This window comes from Salminus brasiliensis, chromosome 4 (assembly GCF_030463535.1).
Source record: "Salminus brasiliensis chromosome 4, fSalBra1.hap2, whole genome shotgun sequence".
In the NCBI taxonomy this organism is placed as follows: domain Eukaryota; kingdom Metazoa; phylum Chordata; class Actinopteri; order Characiformes; family Bryconidae; genus Salminus; species Salminus brasiliensis.
In genome coordinates this window covers 49,282,413-49,302,533 of record NC_132881.1, presented here as the reverse complement: position 1 = coordinate 49,302,533, position 20,121 = coordinate 49,282,413, and the positions used below count along the sequence as shown (strand labels likewise).

At 43.4% G+C, this 20,121-nt stretch overlaps 1 protein-coding gene across 1 annotated transcript; it reads right to left on the bottom strand.

Annotated features, from left to right (window-relative positions):
* Positions 1 to 3,565: 3,565 nt before the first annotated feature.
* psip1a (PC4 and SFRS1 interacting protein 1a) lies at positions 3,566 to 19,864 on the bottom strand. The gene is given in 17 exon segments (XM_072678609.1): positions 3,566 to 4,896; positions 5,670 to 5,775; positions 6,281 to 6,482; positions 6,652 to 6,753; positions 7,244 to 7,314; positions 7,413 to 7,465; positions 8,991 to 9,132; positions 10,795 to 10,955; positions 11,332 to 11,410; positions 12,564 to 12,627; positions 13,078 to 13,137; positions 15,492 to 15,653; positions 16,101 to 16,205; positions 16,970 to 17,108; positions 18,328 to 18,404; positions 19,166 to 19,270; positions 19,798 to 19,864. Coding segments are annotated over 16 exon segments (1,629 nt in total). The 5' UTR covers positions 19,238 to 19,270; positions 19,798 to 19,864; the 3' UTR covers positions 3,566 to 4,862.
* Between the last annotated feature and the right edge of the window lie 257 nt (positions 19,865 to 20,121).

Below are 20,121 nucleotides of genomic sequence, written 5' to 3'. Positions count from 1 at the left end.
CAGGTTTCCGTTATGATAGTGCCAGTCTTTAGGAATCTTACTCTTGGCAGTGCCAGTTGTTAAGGCTCTAGACTGTGGCAGGTGTGGTCTCCTGAGAACCTGGTCAGTGATGTTATGGGGTTGTGTATTTTTCAGTATGGAAATGTAAACTAAACGGATAAACTGACCGTAGGGTTAAGCAGAGTGTGTTGTTTTAGAGGTACACTGCTTTTAAAACAGCTGTGCAGCGGGACGCTCTACTGTCTTACGCTTCAGCAGCAGCAGTGATACTGTAACTCCAGCAAGCTGTACAATACATCATACTGCAGAACTATATCGCTATATTTTGTCATATATGAAATTGATTAACTTTATCTAGTCCATTTGTGATGAGTTGGAGTGGCATTTGTGATCCAGAACCCAACACCCAACATGAGAACCTAACACCCAACATGAGAACCTAACACCCAACATGAGAACCCATCATCCAACATCGGAACCCGTCATCCAACATCTGAACCCAACATCAGAACCCATCATCCAACATCTAAACCCAACACCCAACATCGGAACCCGTCATCCAACATCGGAACCCAACATCAGAACCCATCATCCAACATCTGAACCCAACATCAGAACCCAACACCCAACATCGGAACCCAACATCCAACATCGGAACCCAACATCAGAAACCATCATCCAACATCTGAACCCAACATCAGAACCCAACACCCAACTTTGGAACCCAACATCCAACATCGAAACCCAACATCAGAACCCATCATCCAACATCTGAACCCGTCATCCAACATCGGAACCAGTCATCCAACATCAGAACCCAACACCCAATACTGAAGGTGGGTGGTGTGTTTTTGTCTTGCGTCCAAACAGTGTCCATAAGACCTGAATTGTCACGTTCTTCAGTTAAGGAAATCTACTGTGATTATATCACTGACACCCACTGATGCTGCGGCTCTAATGAGAAGGTTATTAAATAGTGTTTTGGGTTTTTCTGCAGAGTCAGTTGCTACAGAGCTCCAAACGAGGCTTCAGATTAGCTCAGGAACAGAGAGCGTAGAGAGCTTCATGGGTTTCCACAGCCGAGCAGCTGCATCCAAGCCTTACATCACCAAAGCGTGGGATGCACGCTTCTCCGTCTGGCAATCCGATGGACGAGTCTGGGTTTGGCGGTTGCCAGGAGCACAGTGGTACTGGTCTGACTGCATTGTGCCGAGTGTGAAGTTTGGTGGAGGGGGGATCATGGTGTGGGGTTGTTTTTCAGGAGTTGGGTTCGGCCCCTTAGTTCCAGTGAAAGGAACTCTTAATGCTTCAGCAGGCCGAGAGATTTTGGTCAGTTTCATGCTCACAGCTTTGCAGGAACAGTTTGGGAACCGTCCTGTTCCAACATAACTGCACACCAGTGCACAAAGCAAGGTGCATAAAGACACGGATGAGCGAGTTCAGTGTAGAACTTGACTGGCCTGCACTTGAGTCCGAACCCCCTAAACTCCTAAACCCTGTGCAAAGCTGTCCCAGAAGAGCTGAAGCTGTTATAGCTGCAAAGGGAGGCCAGATATCAAACATTATGGATTAAGAATGGGATGTCACTCAAGTTCATATGCATGCGAAGGCAGGCGGGCAAATACTTTTGGCAATATGGTGTATATATAGATAAACATGCTGTAAAAATCAGCAAAGCAAACTACAGTCTCGCTCATTTAGCAGCATCAGCATCATAAGAACCGCACAGCTCACAGTAACACCAGTAACCACACAACTGCAGAACCAAACCCAGCCTGTACTGGATTAATGGTGGCAGCATTTGATCGATTGCAAAATCAAGAGGTGCAGAAATGAGAGTGACGGTACAGTGACCACCGGACGACCATTAAAAGCCTGGATTATAAGAATAAAAGAACTGTTACTGAACCTCAACCAGTGAACCTGGAATCTGAGCTGAGAACTGAACTCTGAAGACCAAACTCAGACATGCTAGAAATATTACTGTACCTACTTTATTCAAACCCTCTGAGAGAATTCTACCTTTTCCTACTGGATAACTCACAAGATGACCTTAATCAGACATTGCCAACAATCTTGATAAGGCCTCAGAAATATTAAACTGGCAGTGACCTGCAGTGACCTTTAGCTAGTGCCATTCACACCAGTCACCACCAATCCTCTGCTGTGCTTAACGTTGTATCATTCAATAAAAATTCACAGTGTGTACAGGACGGGGGCTGCCGGCGGTAGTGACCGTGCTAAACACTTTTCTTAAAAGTGGGACTGGCCTTTTCCCTTTACAGCCCTTAGTTAGTTTAGTGGTTAGTGCTGTCCGGCTTCACCTGGCTCTTAATGACTCAGGCTGGGCTGGGCTGGACTGGACTGGACTGTCATTACTGCTCTGTACTTTACGGCACTCTTCAGTTTTCTATTAGATTTGATATTTTAAAAATCTTTTTAAAGATTTCCATTTTATTTGATGTTAGTTATAAGCACTTTGTGAAACTAGTTTATAAAAGTGGTCCTTAAATAAATTTTTTTTGCCAAAAAATGACTTCTGATTGGAACGCAAAAAGTAAAGCCAGTCAAACGTTTTTTTTATTTTATTTATTATTTTATGTATTGTATATTAAATAATTGCTTCGGTTTAGATAAACAAGAAGACGAAAATCTAAAGTGTGGCAATTATTTAATATACAATAATAAAAAAAAAATACTGGCTTTAATTTGAACAAACTGTTTACTTCTAAGAAATAGAAAATTATACAGTGAGTAATCTGTGTAATTATTAATGTAAGAAGTGTCCTTTTCAGACTACCGACTCCTCTAGATTTGCCTTGATGCCGTTTTTACACTCATGAGATCAAACTGTCGGTCAGGTCATGAAACACACATTCGGTCAGGTGGGTCCAGACTGCTTGACTGGGGCGGTGTATTGTAAAAGTGAAGTAGTGAGGAAATGTTGGGTGGTTCTGCCCTCTGGTGGCTGATGCACTAATGACACCACAGACGCAATAATGCAGGACATGCTGACAGTTCCTGACCTGCTGACCCATCCTTATGAGTTAATTAACTAAAGTTCTGAGACTGGATCTGGCTTGTACCAGTTACTATAACTAGACCAGGGGTGCCCAAACTTTTGCATACCACTGAATTTGATTATATTACATTATTAAATGAAGTAGCCTTATATCTGGATGCAGAGCAGTGGGAATACTGTTACGTAGATAGAAGAATGTAGAGGACCGCAGTTTTACCCTGTAGTCTTACTGCTGTAGAATATTGTGTCTGTCTGGTCAGGAAATCGGACTCTAGTCCGAAAAGGAGGAGATGGTGTCCATTAGCATCAGAAATCATCCACAACATGGAGAACACACTCCAACCAGCGCCCCCTGCAACTATGAGTGGAAAATAGCAGATACATGATTGGCTGAAAGGAGTGGCTGTATTTGGGCGTAGCCAAAGAGCATCGTGTGAAGGAAGGAGCAGAACCTGCAGGTGTATGGAAGTGTACGGTCATACGGGTCTACCAGCAGATTGAACTGTTTTTATACAATCAAATAACTCAACACTAACCAAAGCGTCCAGAAGCAAGCACTACTTTATTAAGGCACAAAAATACAGAACTCTTATTTACACAAACGCCAGCGAAGACACGGACAGCTTAAAACCAACAGACGAACACACAGACAAGAGAAACGGAGAGTGGAAGCACTTCAGTATCAACAGAAACAGAAGACGCTCACGCAGCAGTTAGAAACACTCAGAACTACTCTACTGGGAGGAAGAGGGAGGACACTGAAGCTAAACCACAAACACCAGGAAACCAGTGACAGCGAATGGCGTCTTTACCTAAACCAGTGTTTTAGTCCCAGTCAGACTCGGTGCAGTTTAGACCAGATATAAAAGAACTGTGGGCTGGATCAGGTGTTAAAGGAGAACTACAGTCAGTTTCAGCCAATAGAAACCTTATTGACTCAATATCTAATTAACAGAAACCAACAGGGACGATTCAGCAACTGCCTACTGACTTGTACTGGGGCTTTTAAGTCAATGGTTTTGTCCATGGTGGCTTTTAAGTCAATGGGGTTCCTTACTGGGGCTTTTAAGTCAGTGAGGTTCCCTACTGGGGTTTTTAAGTCAACAGGGTCCCCTACTGGGGTTTTTAAGTTATTGGTTTTGTCCATGGTGGCTTTTAAGTCAATGGGGTTCCCTACTGTGAATCTCTATTTAAGATTTTTGGTCAAAATAATATACAATATCTATAATATTCAAAGTACTTTTAATAGTTAAGCACATTCGTGAGAATGCACAGTCAGAGTTCTGGTCTTTTCCCCTGACTAAGTGCATCAGGCTGAAAACACTGCACTACTCCTTTAAGACCCATAACCCACTAATCCACCGTTTCTGCTTCACTTCAGTGTTTGTGGTTTGAAGGCAAACTACTTCAACTTCCTTCTAGCAGCTTTGAAAGAACAGACAGTTTAACTTTGGAATGAATTAGTCAGTAAAAACGCCACAAATAAACAGTCAGTCAGTCAGAACAGGGGGACGCTCCCCTCGGCTACAAGAGCTGATCTATACAGAAACTCGGTTCACTATAAAACTAGAAAAAGGCTCTGAACATGTTCCTGCAGCTAAAAACACACTGGCACTAAAACCTCTGTACTAAAACACAGCGGAACCCTCAGCCTCAGACCCTCTGTGATTTGGAGGGCTCTGTCGGGAGGTGGGATGGGGTGGGGTTTGGGGTGGGATGGGAGGAGTTAATACTACAAAAAGGTGCCCTCTGGAGTGGACTTTGTGCAAGGATGTACAGATCCAACCCACAGTGAAGAGTTTCCACAGAAACGCAGCAGGACTGACAGGTGGCGTCATCGTCAGGCTGATTCCTCTGCTGGGGTCACAGCACTGCTGAGAGAGAGGGTGGGAGAGAAAACAGGCATGTTTTGATTATCAGTTAATAATCAGAGAAGTGATTTTTAGTTTTATTTTTTCAGAACACAGATGAACAGTGGTGGGTGTGGCACAACACAACACCACTACCTGTGAGCCAGTAGAACCAGTGAGCTACCACACCATGTTGGAGACTGGGGTTCGATTCCCAGTCTGATAAGATAATCCTTTATTATTCCCACAGTGGGGAAATTCTCAATGGTCTGGGTGACTTTGCTGTGTACACCAATAAGAGTCCTTGGGCAAGACTCCTAACACTACATTAGTCCACCTCTGTAATACGAGTAACCTTGTAAGTCGCTCTGGATAAGAGCGTCAGCTAAATGCTGTAAATGTAAATACTGTGCAACATATATAAGCGTTTGTGGTGTAGAACGGTTCCACTCCAGTTTCTTAACTGCTCTGTTCTCTTCCGAGAACGTTCCTCACTGCTACAGTCTGGGAGCAACATCCCTGTATGGAGCTCTAATACGGCGGCAAAAGTAAAGGATTGTGGATTTGTGGACACACTCAAGCAAGTAGAAAAAGTCAGTTTGCATTTGCAAAAATAATGAGAAGAATTTCATGAGGAATGGACCAATAGAATTGCTCCCAAATGACAAATAATAAAATAAAATATTATTTTTATCTTATTGACTTCAACTGAAAGAGCAGAAGGGTTTTCCTCCTCCTGTAGGACTGCTGTTCTTGAGATACAAGATACAATATATATTTATAAATATAAAAATGACCTGATCTTCTCTGAGGCTGCAGTGTCTTCTCCAGCCCTCTCTCTTTCAGCCTCAGCCTCAGCGCTCTTCTCTTCAGGGCTGGAGTCACCATTCAGAACCTTGTTCTCTGTGAAGAAACACAGCGTAACCACCATGCCTTTAACGGTTATTCAACATCTTACTGAATATGATTTTCAGCCTTAAGAAAGGATCAAAGGGGCAGTAATAAATCTTCTGAAATATTCTGTGGAAGCCTGAGGAAATAAATACATCCACAACAGCTCCTCTAGTGTTTCTCTGATGCAAGGTGGTTGCCATGGTGTCACAGGTGACTGCTATGTTGATGATGGTTGAGGTGGTTACTAAACTGTTGCTACAGTAACCCATGTGGTTGCTATACTGTTAAATGGATGCTAGGTGGTTGCTGTTGTGCGGTTACGTAGTTGCTATAGTATCCCTGGCAGTTGCTATGGTGTTGCTAAGTGGACACAAGATGGATGCTACAGGGTGATTGCTGTGGTTTTTCAGGAAGTTGCTCTGATGTTTCTCAGTGGTTGCTGTGGCACCCCGTGTTGATGGTTAGGAATTAGGAATGGACTGCAATCAAAGAGCAAGAAGTGCAGTGTTCTCACCGGAGCTCTGCTCTTTGGTCTGTTCTGCTCTCTTTAGCGCCCCCTTTTTGGCCTCCTCGAACTGCCGCTGCTCAGCCAGAGATTTGTTCAGCACCTGACTGAGCACAGCCTCCCCCTCCCCCACCAGGAACATGGTCTTAAACTTGTTGTACAGCATCGTGGCTTTATCCATCACGTCCTGACTGGCCTTGAACCTGCGGATCTGGACACACATAGACACCAAGTTGTTGCTATGCTGTTTGTAGATGGATTCTGGTGTTGCTAGGTGGTTGCTATAGATTCCCAGGTTGGTATAGTGTTGCTAAGTGGTTGTGAGGCGGTTGCTGAGGTGTAATGCCACGCCTGAAAGAGCATTCAGTCAGAATCCGTACCTTTTTCAGAGTGGCTATGAGCTCGCAGTGTTTCTGCAGGTGCTGAGTGGTGACCTGTAGTGACCCCAACTCGTCCAGAGCCACCAGACACTTCTTCACATCCTGCAAAACAGGAGACGAAGTGATGAGCAGGTGATGAAGACGCTGCCTGATACCTGAGACACTGTTCTACCAGAGTTCTGAGAAGAGTTCGGCTCTAGAACCTGCTTTTAAAATCAGATCATTAAAATGGTGGAGGGATACATGCTGCAGGGTGTAGTGCGGCTACAGAAAGTAGTCCCTAAAGAAAACTGGATTAGCTGAGATTCTCCACTATTTTACCCTCATCATCATCATCATCATCATTATTCCATATAACACCCAAAAGACTTGTGTAGCTGCACTGGTGCTACACCGATCAGCCATAACATTAAGACCACTGTCAGATGAAGTGAACGACACTGGTGATCTGCGTCCAGCGTCTCCTGTCTGTCGATGGGGTGGATCTACATATCAGTCAGTGAGTGAACAGTCAGGTCTTGAAGGTGATGAAGGTGATTAAGCAGGAACAATTAACAAGCGTAAGGATCCGTGAGTCTGTAAAAAGACTTACTGGGTTATCAATCTTCAGTGAAATCTTAATCTCCCCGTGTAATTTCTGCAGTCTGGACTCGGTCGACACCTCTGTGAAGAGAACGAGAGGAGACAAATATTCATATTAACCAAGTGAATTACACACAACACACACATGATCCTCACCTCACACTTCACCCGACACTCACCCTTTCTTTTATCTCCTTTCCGGTCATCTTTTTTCCCCTCTTCTTTTCCCAGCCTGTAAGAAAGTGGAGGGAGATTAGCAGAGCAGATCAGAGCAGAGCAGAAATTAATTCAGCATCACCAGCAGCTCGAGAATCATTCAATACAATTTCTGAACTTATAATTTAACACACACAGATAAGAGCAGGATATAGTGACATCTGACAAACCTAAGAGCTTCAATAATAAATAAAACACAGCCCCTCTTTCAGTGCCGCCCCCAAAGCTGCACCCGAGCTGTAAATGTTTAGGGTGGGGTTTTAGAAAAACTGCTGTATGATTTTCAACAGCCACCAAACGCAGATTCAACACTTTTTAGATCTCTTATCTTTTAATTTATGAAATAATGAGGGAACAGAACACACGACCATGAAACTGCTCATCAGTTAACTGTCCAGTTAATTTTGAAAAAAAAAAATAAATAAAAATGTTTTTTACAAATTGTGGCACTGTCTAAACACTTACACACACACCCCCACCCCCACTTTGTGTGTTCATGTACTGTCCCCTTGATAACACTACTCTGTGTGTGTGTGTGGTCACGTGAGTCCACCCTTCTGCAACATGGAAGCAGAATTGAGAACTCACAGAGGCAACTGAGCAACTCAAGCAGCTTATAACACAAATCATCAAGGTAAAATGCTTAATTAATCGTGATACTGATCTGAGGTCACATTACTTTAACATTTGACCTAATTAACTGACACACACACACACACACACACACACACACACATATATATATATATATATATAGGAAATTAACATTTACGTTGTACGTTGTATAAATCATGGACAACATTTCCGCTAAATTCCAAATAAAATATTTGCTATTTAGAGAATTTATTAAAAATGAAAAACAGCTGCTCAAATAATGCAAAGACATTCTTATAATAATTATAGGCAAATAATCTATTATTATAATTTAAACACAGTCCTAATATCTAAACTTTGAGAGCAGTCAGAAATCACTATGGTGAAATAACCTCGACGGCCAATCACAGCCCTCATGTCTCGGCCTCATGTCACAGCAGAGCTGGACAATATGATGATATTTTATTATATGGTCGTATTGTATCGTATGTATCATATGGTGATAAATGTTGTTATGGTGATACAGTAAGCTTTTCTGATCACATGGAGGAGACTGTTAGTGTTAATAAACTCTGATCAGCTGCAGGTTTCATTACCAACAGTGTGATTAGACTGGGTTCATTAGATGAAGAGCAGCAGGTGTTGAGTATAAATCACGTGTTCAGTACAGGAGAGGATCTGAATAGTAGTTTATAAGAATCCAATACCAATTTATTTTAGTCTGTGATTACATGCATCATAAAAATAAGCCTTTAAATTTCGTGATATAGTATTGTTACCATATCGCCCAGCCCTAATTCTAGTATATAAAGAAAGAAAAAAAAGGTCTAAATTTTTTCCAAAGCTATAAATAAATAAATACATAAATAAATAAATAAATACATAAATAAATAAATAAATAGTGCAAGAGCAGTGTGTGTGACCGGCTGTACACTGCGGTATCTCACTCTTTCAGCTCGTCCGGTTTGCGACGGCGCTCCTCTTTCTCTGCGTCCACTTGCTTCGGGATCCGTTTCCTGCCCTGTCCACCGCGCTTCTGCTCAGAGTTCAAAACAACAGACACATTATCAGCACTGCTCCACTCTACAGCTACTGTTTACCAAGGATATCCAACGAGCCGGGCCAGCGTAGCTGAGCAGAGTTTCACAATCCATCAGTAAATGATGTAAACCAATCAATAAATCTGCTGAAAGAAGCTTGTGTCAGGATTCCGTCTCAGTGAAAGTCTGAAGGGGTTCTGCTCTTTTAGCTTCAGGGCAAACTGCCTTAAACACCTACACCTCTTCAGTCCTGGTCCTGAGGGAATCCTGCACAGCGCAGTTTAGTGCTTCCCTAGTCTCTTTCAACAGACTGTGCTCCAAACTCAAACCCCATAACAGAGATAACACCATCCACTTCTCCATTATTCAAAAATAAAGTGCACCTAACTTGTGTCTATACATAAATAATCACACAAACACACACACACACACACACACACACACACACACACACACACACACACACGAGCCTGAACACGCCCAATGCCTAATATGCTGTTTTCCCTCCACATGCCATCAAATAATTTACATTTACGGCATTTAGCTGAAGCTCTTATCCAGAGCGACTTACAAGGTTCTCGTATTACAGAGGAGGGTCAATGTAGTGTTAGGAGTCTTACCCAAGGACCCGGGAATCGAACCCCAGTCTCCCACATGGTGTGGTAGCTCACTAACAGGTAGTGGTGTTATCTGTTGCACCACACCAACCACCAAATCAGCTCCCTCTACAGACCTCTGAAGGTAAAATCTGTGGTATCTCCACCCAGACGTTCCAGAAGATCCATCAAGCCCTGCAGGTTCTGGATCTGCCACAGGAAAGTGGGGCACATGCACCCGGCTGCCCACTTGATGGAGAATAAATCAGGTTTCACTGGACTGAGACTAGCCTTTTCTATCCTTCACTTTAAGATCCAGGGTCAGCGTGGACACTCTGACCAGCTACACAGCCACATACACAGCAGGGGGCGCTGCACTGCGTGTTCGCGTGGACATGATGATCTGTTCCTCGTCAAAGAGTCTCAGGTCTTCACGCTGCTCATTTCTCCACACCCAACACGTCGACTACAGACCTTCATATGCAGCTCTGATACCACATCATCCACATCTGAGCATGGTCTTAATGTTTTGGCTCACTGGTGTAAACACACACAGCAATGGGTGAAGGCTGAAGATTACCTTACAAATAAGCTGGTAACTTCAATTAATAGATTTATAGCAAAAGGAGGAGAGGTCAGCAACTAAAAATACAATATAAGGACAAAAGTATTGGGACACCTGCTCATTTGTTTTTTGTTTCTTTTGAAATCAAAGGTATTTTGATTTCAGTCGGAGTAACTATCTCTACTGCCCAGAGAAGAAGGCTTTCTACTAGATTTGGGAGGAGCATTGCTGTGAGGATTTAACTGAATTCAGCACAAAGAGCATTAGTGAGGTCAGGATGTTGGATGATCACCACTCTACCTCATCATCCCCAACTCATTCTAAAAGTACTGGATGGAGCTCCTCCACCATCATTTCAGAGAACACAGTTCATGGAAACCACAGTTATCAAGTGACTAAGTTAAATTACAGTGTTGTAGAGACAGTTACTCCAACAAAAGCTGGACCAGCTCTTTTAATACCATAACAGTGAATGAGCAGGTGTCCCAATACTTTTGTCCAAGTGATGTATATGGCACACAGTTGCAATGCTGCAGTGTGACCGCAATACTAGTGCTCTATTGTGCAGCTGCCTCCGGTTCCTTTTTTCCAGCTTTACCCTCCTCCTTCTTTTTCTTCCCGTCTGCTCTCCTCTCCTCTTCTTCCTCGGAGGACTTGCTCTTGTCCTCAGAGACTCTCTTCCTCTTCCGGTCTGTGTCTGCAGCAGCGTCTCTGAGAGGGAGAGGGTTCAGGTAGAAAAGGTTAGAAATCCTCGGTACCATAAAAGCAGCCAATCAGCCCGACCGGGTTAGTTTAGCACTATGAGGCTAATGTAGATCAATAATAGACACATACACCCACCAATTAGCATGGTGCTAACCGCAGGTCTGACCTATCACACACTCTCCTCAAAGTGTGTGGAGGTGTTCAGTAATCTCTAGTAGACTCCATTATGTGGGTTCTGACACTATAAGAGCAGTGGTTATCTAGAACATGGACTGAAGTACAGCAGCAGCATCAGTCAGAATGCCCTTCTCTCACTCACTCATACACTAACACACACACACACACACACACACACACACACACACACACTTATCTGACTGACCCGTGTGAGGCCTGCTGCTGAAGTACTTTTTCAGCTTTGGGCTTACGGCCTCTTCGTTTTGGAGCTGGCGTTTCTCCACCTGAGAGAAGACACACACACACACAAAAATGATCATGCTCAGATATATAGACTCCTAAAAAGAAGAAATATCATTTATTATTATTAATAATATACATTACACTACACCTGAATTCTCACCCATCCAGTGTTTTCTGTAAATACGTAAACACTCAGATTTGATCAAACCTGTACATTTTAACTGCTTTAAACCAGAGCAGTATTGTAAATAGAGTGTGTATAATGTATATATGTGTATAGTATAAGTTAGAGTAAACATTAAGTATTTCTAGTTTGTAAATGTGTTCTTCCTCTGCACCTAGTGTTTTCTCTTAGCTTTACACCTGTGTAATGTGACGTGACAACAAACCTGATGAATCTGATTTAAGAACACTTATAGCTACAGTAGATTAAACACAGACATCTGAAGCCTGTAAAAGACTTTCTATCTGTTGGAAACAGTGGATGGGGCTACTGCCCTTTCCTCAATACACCCGGAGTGACCGCAGGGCTGAAGGGTGGGACAGGTTTACTCACCTTTCTGATAAAACTGCTAAACCTGCTAATGAACCCTGTGGGACTGGACTGTATTGATCTCGCGGTGTGAGCCAGGTGAGCAGGGTCACACAGATGTACTGAACTCTGGCCAAGACAGACTAGCCTTTGGTCTGTGTTGGAGGGACTTACAGACTAATGCTAACTGCCCTCCTGCTGGCTGAGCTGAAGCCCTGTGAAGATTTCTGAAAGGGAGGGGCTGAGGACCAGAGAGCACTCTGCGGTGCGGGTGGACGACACAGTGACGATCACAGCCATGGTGTGTGGCTGTGTTTGTGCCGCTGGCACCCTCATGAGGTGCACAAGTGTAAATGTGACCGACACATAACTGGTTACATGAGACTGATCGGATGCATCTCTATACAGAACCCTTTTTTTGCTGGCTGAAGGAAGAACTGAGGATTTGTAGTTGTGCAGAAAATCCTGAAGTGCTGTATAATGATTCACCATTATTACAGAAAGAGGAAAAAGTGTGGGCTATTGGCTGGTCTGTTTCTACTGTAGCTGAACAGAGTCTGCATCACTTTAATTACAGTAGTTTAATAATCAATTAATAATCAATCAACCCTCCATATAACCGAACTCAGCTTTGAGAAGAGTGACTAATGATCAGGTCTGACCTGCAGGGCTGGAGGCGGGACTAGCAGCAGCATCCTCTTTCTCTGAATCCTGCTCAGCTTCACTCTGAGAAACACAATGTACTCATGAATGACATAAATCAATTTTTATTATTTTAAACACCAATAATTAATTAATATTTTAAATCAATAATGGACTTAAACTACGAAAATTATTTACCATTGTTATCAAAATGACTTTGATTGGTCTGAATCACAACGTCCTTCGTTCTGTGCCTCCTCCCCCTGATTGCGATTGGTTCTAATCAGCATCTTGTTTGTTCTAAGACTCCTCCCCCTAACTGTAATTGGTTCTAATCAACACCTTGTTTAAGATGAGACTCCTCCCCCTCATTGTGACCAGTCCTAATCACCCCCTGTTTGTTCAGAGACCTCCTCCCAACTGTGATTAGTCCCATCAAGCCCTTGTTTGCTGCAAGACTCCTCCTCCAGACGGTGACCACTGTTACAGATTCCATCACTTCCAGGAATATTCCAGAAACCTCAAAGGTCTTACCTTTTTCTTCCTGCCTCTTTTAGCTTTGGCACCATCAGTCAATTCTTTCTGCATCGACTCCTGGAATAACATAAAATAATCCCACTGTTAAACAGACTGTCCTCTGGGTGGATGACCCCATGGGCCAAACACTCCAGCCTGAGTATCAGCTAAAGAGAGGTGTTTCAGTCTGAAACTGATCCGATCCAAATCTGATCTCAACTTTCGTAACCATCGCACAGGTTTAGCTACAGTTATGAATCTGTCCTGATCAGCAAGAACACTCCCAATTTCTCCTGATTTCAATATGAGGTTGTAGAGACAGTTTGAATAAACCAGTTTCAGACCATTAGAGATTAAGGCAGATTCGCACGTTGTCCCATTAAGACATAGGGGCAGAGTGAGGCACTACCTAATGCATTCAGGTTTGTGTGCTCCTGACCCACCTGGGTCCAAAACATTCGCTGCTGCTGCTTTCATTGTTTACTTTAGGGGTCTTAGTTACAATAGCAGTGTGTGAAACTACCTCCACCATGTTTGGAGGCTGTACTTTAGAGAGTGCTTGGTGCTCTAACCACTAAGCCACCACTGTCCCCTACTCTACACACAACTCAGGCCTCAAACTCACTCACTGTTGTGGTTCAGAAACGGTCTTCAGGAGAATCTGGAGGAAGATCTGTCCGATTGGTGGGAAACTGGTAGATGTACTTGCTATGGAAACCAGTTTCACTTCAGAAAATATCCGTGTTAAGGTTTACACTTCATTGGGTTGTGCCTCGCTCTGCCCCATAGGAAACCCTGGGTTCGATTTTTTAGAACTTACCTTTGTAGGAGAGACAAAACATGAAAAGCACACTCGCATTAGACGGCAGACCTCAGACGCACACGGCGTAAAACTTAGGAAAAGTCATAAACCTGACAGAATAGGCCAGAAACCTTCGGCCAGTAAGATTGGTTCTTATGGGTATGAAAGAGTATGAGGATGAATGAGCAGTGGGACCCCGGGGTAGATCACGCCCACTGCTTCCAGGTGTGGACCTTTACAGTCTGACTGGGAATGGGGATGATCATTACCTCAATGATAATCATGCCAAGAACAAAAACAAAGGAAATACCTCCAAAACCAGGTAGAACAGCTAAGGCTGCACCACATATAGTGCCAAATAAATGATTAGTGAGAATTATAAGCATGTTTGATATTAGAAAACAGCAAATAATTACTACAGATAATTAAACAGACCATTTTTCGGTTTTCAGATCAGTTTCACAGCTGAAACTGCCACTGAATCAAAAGTATGGCTGCTAAAGGAGGTGCTACTGGAACACAGTGGTAAAAACAAAGGACTGGAAGTGGGTCATCTAATATTTCAGCCCTTTAAACACTACGAGGTTCTTTACTGACCACAGAATGTCCATATCAGTTGGGCTCTGCATAAAATAATGTGGTTTAGTGACGCTCTGAAATTCTGAGTTAGTGTTATGAATATGCAATATTAATCAAATGATCCATTTTTACAATTAACTGCCTTTGGAACAAAATCTCTCCATTTTTGTTTTTTTGTTACATAATTAAAAAACAGACCAGCTGAAACGGTCCAATATTACATATTTCTACATAAAAATTATAAATGTTTATTCTGTAAAACTACGATTTAATTATTTTAGAGAAGTTAGCATTTTATTTTAGACACCATTGACATACAGACTGTAGCGAAAACTATACTTTACTATAGTATTTTTAAATAAATACATGAATAAATAAATGAATGAAAGAAATTATACATATTGTTGCTTGATGTAAAAACCTTGTATCTCCATTTCTGCTGTTTCTTTTTTCTATAATGCAAATCTGCTTGTATCAGAATTTCAGGATGGACGGACCAATAGAAATGCACCAACATGACTCTAAATAAAATCTTTTACATTGACTTCCACTGACTGTTCAAAAGGTTTTTCCTCCTCCTGTAGAGCTGCTGTTTAGGAGATATAGGTTTTTGCGGGACATTGACAACATATGTATATACACATTAGTATAGCAGAGTTATTGATCTTGGTATAGGCCCCCACAGAAGGTCTTACCAGGGCGACACACACATGTGAAGTGGAAAGTGAGAGTGATCAGAGTATGGACAGACACACAGGTCAGTCTGTGCCTGGTCGTTTCCCTCCGCAGCAGGGAAGCACTGCCCCACAACCGAAGCCAGAGACCAGCAACAGAACCACAGACGAAAATCAACCCACTCCATCCTAACCTAGTGGCTCAGAATCAACCCAAACACCACCCAGGCAGATCACACACACACACAGCTGAGAACTCCCCTCACCACGCTTCACATGCAGCCCCCTGATCTCCACAAGACGGGAAAAGAAGAAATAAATGAAAACAAGAGACACATGGAGTCACAGCTCCCCATGCAGACGCCCGCAGTACATACTTCCTCCACTAGAGGGCCCTGCTCGGACACCTCCATGCCATCACCTTCCTCCTCCTCCTCCTCCTCCTCCTCATCATCATCATCCTCCTCCTCCTCCTCCTCCTCCTCCTCCTCATTCTCCTCCTCCTCCTCCTCCTCCTCCCCTGCCTCACTGCCAGACACCTGCACGAGTCCAAACACACAGGGCCCCACGGCGCAGGAGTTAAACACACAGGTCCACCTCGCTCTCAGGGCCCAGAACGCATCATTCCGTCCGAGAGCTCCATGTACGTGTTTACAGCAGCAAACAGGGACATCATCATCATCATCATCAATCTACAGACCTGCAGTTTAACACCGTGATGTGGTTCTTTACTTCAAGAAATGGTTCTAGACATTAATCATTTTTTCTGACTGATACTGATTTTTTTTTAAGGCTGAAGAATCAAAAAAAATTATTAAATAAAAGGCCATACTGTAGCACAGGTAAACAGGTGTGAAACTGCAGGTCTACAACTGCTGCTGGATCTCCAGATGTACCACATAACAGAGGTTCTGAACCCAGAGTCCACTGAGGTGTGGGAGGGAACCCCTGCTGCATGCTGAGGTCAGTCAGTGAGAGAACCGTACTTTAGGGGACTTCTTTTTCCTCTCCTGAGCCTTTTCAGCTCCTTCGTTGTCCCCCTCAGGACTGCTGTCAGAATCTTTTTCAGAAACTGCTTCTACTGCCATCACCTGGACAAAACAGAAATTACAACATGAATAAATAAATAAATAAATACAAATAGACAAACAAATAAATATAAAACAGGTCTCTGTGTGAACTTTGTAGTCTTGGTTAGAGGGCTAAACAGCTAACATCGTTCTACTGGAAAAAAAACTGTATTATCCTATAGAACCTGCATATAACATTTACATTTACAGCATTTAGCAGACGCTCTTATCCAGAACGACTTACACAAGTGCTTAGCAATTTACCCAAGAAAAACCTCAGCTAGTTAGAATAGACTAATAATTCAAAGATACCTCCTAGCTTAGACTCTACTAAACACAAGTCAATATGGAGACCATAATACTCTACTCTTCACCCAAGTCCTCACAGAAGAGGAGGGTCTTCAGTCTGGGTTTGAGGACAGTGAGTGTTGGACTCTGCTGTTCGGACACCCAGGGGAAGCTCGTTCCACCACTTCGGTGCAGGACAGTAAAAAGTCTGGACGCTCGTCTTCTGTGGATCTTAAAGGATGGCGGGTCGAGCCGAGCCGTACTTGAAGCTGGAAGGACTCTTGGTGCAGATCGGCTTTTGACCATTGCCATCAAGTACGGAGGGGCTGGCTGGTCCAGTCTAGGCTTTGTAAGCCAGAGTCAGGGTTTTGAATCTGATATTGTGTATATAACATTAACACTGTAAAAGAAATCCTGACCCCAGAATAAAACACCTGACCCTGGACGAGTTGATCTAACATGTGATCAAATGTTTGAGAAAAGGTGGAACGTCAAACCTTTTCTCCGTTGAGTTCCACTTTAGGGTTGTTCTCGATCTCCCACAGACCTTCATTGAAGCCTTTCCGTTTGTTGGGTTTACCGTACTTCTCTTTGTTGGGTAAATAGGGGAAGATGTCTTTGGGACCCAGAAACGCTCTGAAACAACAATCATCCTGTGTGTGGGTTTAATGAGGACGGCAGGCAGATGCTCAGAAGACCTGGAGAACTCCAGCATAGCCATCCAGTCAGCCCTGCTCCTGAGCTCCAGCTCTCTGCGGGTCACAGGTCCGCTACACAATGGATTTCCCAGGACTACAGTCAATACCCGAGTTCAGATGGAGTTCAGGTCCTAAACTGACCAGTGGCAGCCATGCTGGGTCTCCTGCTAACAGGTACAGGTCATGTTCGGGTTTCATGGAAACAAATCTACAACATACAACAAAAACCCTGTATCTCCAGTCCTGCCGTTTCTCACTTTTCTCCATATTGTGTAACTGCAGCTGTTCTTTATACTGGATCAGAATTTCAGGATGAACGGATCAATAGAAATGTACTGACTTCCACTGAAACATCAGTAGGTTTCTCCTCCTCCTGTAGAGCTGCTGTTCTGGAGATACATAGTTTTTGTGTGATACTGACAATAAACATAAAAGTACATAAATATGTCTAAGTAAATACATATATGTAATATAATAAGTATATATAAGATATATATAAAACTAAAAAAAAAAAAAAAAAAAAAAAAAAAAAATATATATATATATATATATATATATATATATATATATATATATATATATATATATATATATATATATATATATACACATACATACACACACACACACACACACACACACACACACACGTTATTGAGGTCAGTATAGGCCCCCATATAAGGTCTTCCCATTTTTTATTTCTTTTTTTACAACACACAATTCTGGATATATTTTGTGTGCCAGCGACTATTTACACACATACATATTAGCCACAACATTAGGACCAACAAGATCCTTGATTATGATTATCCTCATCATTGAGGATCATCTACAGGAGCTCCTGTCAAGGGGTGGATCTGCACATCAGGCAGCAAGTGAACAGTCCTTTCCTAAAGGAATCTGTGATGTTCTAGATCATCTTAAAAATAATAATAATAATAATATCATAAATTCATAAAATAAAATTCATGATTTTACAATGAAGTTTACTTCAGTTTGTTTTAATCCTTCTTATTGTAAACACCATAAACAAACTTCTAAAGTCTTCTAAACGTTCAGAAGGGTTTTCCTCCTCCTGTAAAGCTGCTGTTCTGAAGATACGAGGTTTTTGTGTGAGAGCACATGTGACGACACAAAACCAGCACCTGAATACTCACGTCTCATGAGTCCCGAAGAAGAAGATGGGGAACTTAATGTTGGACGGCTTCACAGCACCATCTGGAACTTCATCGATCTAAACACAGACAGGAGGACAGAGGAGTGACCACGGTCATCACAGCCTGTGTCCTGACCGTAATAAGGACGGGGACGGGGTTACCTCCTCCAGTCAGAGCAGGAGTTCTACAGTGGAGGTTCTAGATAAGCTCCCCAGTCAGAGCTGGAGTTCTACAGTGGAGGTTCTAGATAAGCTCCCCCAGTCAGAGCTATGGTTCTACAGTGGAGGTGAAGGGAAGCAGACGTCTGAAGCTCTAATAAAAGCTCCTCACAGAAAGTTCTTCACCTAATGGTGATGAAGACGCTGCCTGATGCCTGAGACACGGTTCTACCAGAGTTCTGAGAAGAGTTCGGCTCTAGAACCTGCTTTTAGAACCAGATCATTAAAATGGTGGAGGGATACATGCTGCAGGGTGTAGTGCAGCTACAGAAAGTAGTCCCTAAAGAGAACTGCATTAGTTCAGATTCTCTATTCTTCACTATTTTACCTTCATCATCATCACCATCATCATCATCATCATCATTCCATATAAAACTCGTGTAGCTGCACTGGTGGGTTTGGATATGAGATAAATTATGGGCTGTATCTGTGTTGTAGTCATGGCGACGCCTGCTTCCGTTCACCTCCACTGTAGAGAGATCAGAGGCTAAAATAAATAATGTCATAACAAGCCCCTCTCTGAAGGGCTCATATGACTTTGTTTACATCTCAACCACTGAAGCCTGCAGACTTTTGGAAGAAGGGGAATTCCCCCAACTCAGGAATGCACTACAGCTCACCCTCGCTGGCCAATGAGGATAACCCTTCATCTTGGCGAAGATGAGGTCTCCAGGTTTGTAATCCCGTGTCATGCTTGATCGTCACCTTAGATGAAGGAAGTCTCACTGAAACAGAGGAGGAACCATTACAGCACGCTTTAAATGACTAGAGCGCTTCTGCCCCAGCATGCAGCCGGCCTGTGCTGCCTGGAGCCCCCAGAGGAACCGCCTCATCCAGGAAGGGCTGGATGCAGCAGGTCATTTTTCTACAGGAACACATGGATGCCTGGTCACTTTTAAAAGAGTGACCTGTTTAAGTTAAGTTTGCATTTATTATCTTTAATCCCATTTCTGCTGCCCTCCCCTCCCCTCCCCTCCCTGCAGAACAGCAAGCATGCACCCCCACCCTCTCCTCCACCCCCTAAAGCATTAAGGACGCAGAGGGCAGCAGAAGGCAGGTCCGCAGAGCAGCAGCACGGTCAGTCCTGCGCACCTCCAGCCCCATGCTAACCTGCTACCTGCCACCCGAGAGCCTGGCACAGGGGAAACGAGGGCAACCACCGCGCGAATACCCGGCTTAGACAGGCTCCCAGACTGTGCGCTAACTTTACCCTGTTTCAGGTTCCCAAAAGTGTGGTTTAAGCCCCTCTTACCGGAGTTTCACTGCTGACCGTCCAGCTCAAACACGCTGCTCTGCTCCCGCGCACACAAGCACACTGCCGGACTGAACCACCCCGCCGGCCCGCGGGGGGAGCCCGGAGCCACGGCATCCACCTAAAACAGCCAGACGACGAATAATCGCTCTGTTTCTTTAATTTAGGGGTAAAATATCAAACTGTGCCTCAATACAAACAACCCAGACTTATTCTCACTGCAAATCTGCGGCTGTTTAAACATGGACCCGACGGTCTACCCTAAATGTGAGTGGTGTGATCCTCTGAGGAGGAGGCGCGACTGACGCCTGCGCCCAGTTCCTG